This window comes from Populus euphratica, unplaced genomic scaffold, assembly GCF_000495115.2.
Source record: "Populus euphratica unplaced genomic scaffold, PopEup_1.0 scaffold631.1, whole genome shotgun sequence".
Taxonomy (NCBI): Eukaryota; Viridiplantae; Streptophyta; class Magnoliopsida; order Malpighiales; family Salicaceae; genus Populus; species Populus euphratica.
In genome coordinates, this window is record NW_011500507.1 from 29535 (window position 1) to 32045 (window position 2511).

General features: G+C 37.1%; 1 protein-coding gene across 1 annotated transcript in view; it reads right to left on the reverse strand.

The window, feature by feature from the left end:
- LOC105115088 (GDSL esterase/lipase At5g45670-like) overlaps window positions 1-2268 on the reverse strand; it is a 2375-nt gene extending 107 nt beyond the window's left edge. Inside the window, exons 1-5 of the mRNA XM_011011874.1 lie at window positions 1922-2268; window positions 1717-1841; window positions 1372-1617; window positions 989-1244; window positions 23-428 (exon numbers count right to left, since the gene is read on the reverse strand). Coding sequence (XP_011010176.1) covers window positions 205-428; window positions 989-1244; window positions 1372-1617; window positions 1717-1841; window positions 1922-2168 — 1098 coding nt within the window. The 5' untranslated portion in view covers window positions 2169-2268 and the 3' untranslated portion in view covers window positions 23-204. The remainder of the gene's footprint in view (window positions 1-22; window positions 429-988; window positions 1245-1371; window positions 1618-1716; window positions 1842-1921) is intronic.
- Between the last annotated feature and the right edge of the window lie 243 nt (window positions 2269-2511).

The following is a 2511-nucleotide window of genomic DNA, read 5'->3' on the forward strand; positions in this document are numbered from 1 at the left end:
AACTCTCAAGTTTACAGGAATGCACTTAATTCAGTACGTAGACAAGACTCGAAATCTCAACTTGTTGACACTCAAGTACTGCCCATATATAGAACAGTGGACTCCAACGTTAAAAGCGACAAACGTTATATAGTAAACAGAAAGTAAAATTCTTGGGGATATGATCTTTAACTGATCATCTCACCACAACCATTGGCTTCGTCTTCATTGCTGAGCCAACCGGCGGATATCGTAAGGGTAGGCATCGGATGCCGATTGGGCACTGTAAGATCTCCTTCCAATAATTATGTTTACAGCTTCAGTCGGGTGAAACGCATCCCAGAACACGTATTGGTTTCTGTTCTGGCAAGGAGATTGTAAAGGTAGACATGTAATCTGTCCATTATTCCTTCCAACACCGCAGCATCCAGCGTTTGTGTTCGTAAAGCCTGAAATTGAAAAAGGCAGAGCGCATTGAACCAACAGTGTTATTAGCAACTCACGCATGCCTTGCATGTAGGGATGAGTAAAAAAAATAAAAAAACTAATTAAATTAAAAAAATGAAATAAAATAACTAAAAAAATTGAATTATAAAAAAAACGATTAAAATATTTTTAAAACAGTGTTAAAAACCAACTGTTTGACTCGTTTTTGATTTTATAAATTTAAAACTAAAAAAATCAAACTGAACTCAAACAAAAAAAACTAGATAAAATAGGAAGAAAATCAAGCCAAACTTAACCGAATCGAAACTGGTTGGTTTGAACTAATTTTTTTACTAAAAATAACTAAACTCAACCAAAACTGATTTTATTTAAAAAAATGATTTAATTATTTTTTTATAAAAATTAAATCAAATAAAAAAATAATTATTTTAAGAATTTTATGAGCAGGTGTCTTCGAAAGCGGTTTAATAATAAATTGAATCGCTAGGAGTACCAAACAGGTAGCCATAATTAAGGACTGCTAAGAGTCATAATGCGTTGAAAAGGTTTACTGGATATTTACCATAAGCAGCAGGTCTGGTTATTAAATCTTGGAAAATTCCATAAACATTGATGTAGATAAATCTTGCATCAGGAGTATTTCCGTTGAATTGAGCAACAAGAGATCTGAGCTTGTTATTGAAAATCTGGTTGGCAGAATTAATTCTCTGAACACATGTTCTCCCATCAGGACTATTTTGGGCCAGTTCACTTGGGCTGCAGCCAATCTGACCCAGTCCAATCAAGGCAAACTTCCTGGCTCCATTGTTGTACAAAATCTGCACCAAATTAAGTAGCATTAGCAAGTCCACACACACGCAAAAGAAGAAGAAGAAGAAGCTCTTGGTTTCTTGAAATGACACCCCATCAAATATCATTAACTATGAATATAGCTAATAAACTGACCCTTAATTGTTGAGTATATTGTTGGATAAGAACGTTGGCATATTGCTCTGGTGTATATTGCCGGCTAGATGAGTAAAACTGAGGCATGAAATAATTGTTAAGGTAGTCATTGCTACCTAGTGCAATTGATACTATGCACTTGCTAAGATAATTTGCTGTCGTGTTCTTATCCCCCAGTATGTTCACAATTTGAGAGACAGTATTTTGGTAGTTTCGTACTTGTCCACTAAAACTGATCCGATCTCCCTGAAAAAGAAAAGGGAAAGATTGGAAAAATCATGCATGTGACAATTGAGCTACAAGGACATTTTAATGCTATCTATTTAGTAGCTGATTAATAATTACCAGTTGTCGGCCTGTTTCCTCTCTAATTCCAGCTGCTGCTGATGCATAATTCACTCCCCCAAGTATATCTCGGCCCCTTGCTGTAGCGTAAGGTGGAATGTAGTTGCGGAAACCCAATTGTTGAGCTGTTAAAGTAGCAGCATCAGTTAGTTGCATGTATGGGAAGAGTAGCATGCAGTGAGAGGGAGTGAGAGCTGGTACTTACCGATAACGTCAACTGTTGTTCTACCATTGGAAAACCTTCCAGTAGGTCCACGAGGGAAGTCAATCCCATAAGGCATATAATTAGCTTTAGCCAAAGATGAAAGTTGATTATTATTGCCATTATCGACCAAAGAATCCCCGAAAATGAAGTAGCAAGGAACTTGTTGCGCTCTAGCCCCATATTTTACTGAAAGCAAGACTAAAAAAACCACACACACCACCCACCATTTCTTTTGCACTGCCTCCATTAATTAATCAACAAGTCTAATGCAAGGAATGATCAATAAAAGGCAAGGAAGGGCTTGAGGTGCTTGAAATGTTCTGTGGAGGGGGTTATGTGTGAGGAATTTAAATGCAAGCTATGCAACTATATATAGATGGAGTGATCACGAAGGGGACAGAGTCAAGAGAAAAAAAAAATTAATTAAAAAAGAGTGATAGACTAGTGGGCTCTTGTTTTCGCCTTCACAGTTAAAGAAGTAGTTGGTTGCATTAATGTCACGCGTATGTGCATGGCTAAGGACGGCAGAGTTAGCTGCACATCACTCTGCAAGCACTGTATTGCTACCGGCCAGTAATTAATATTACAGT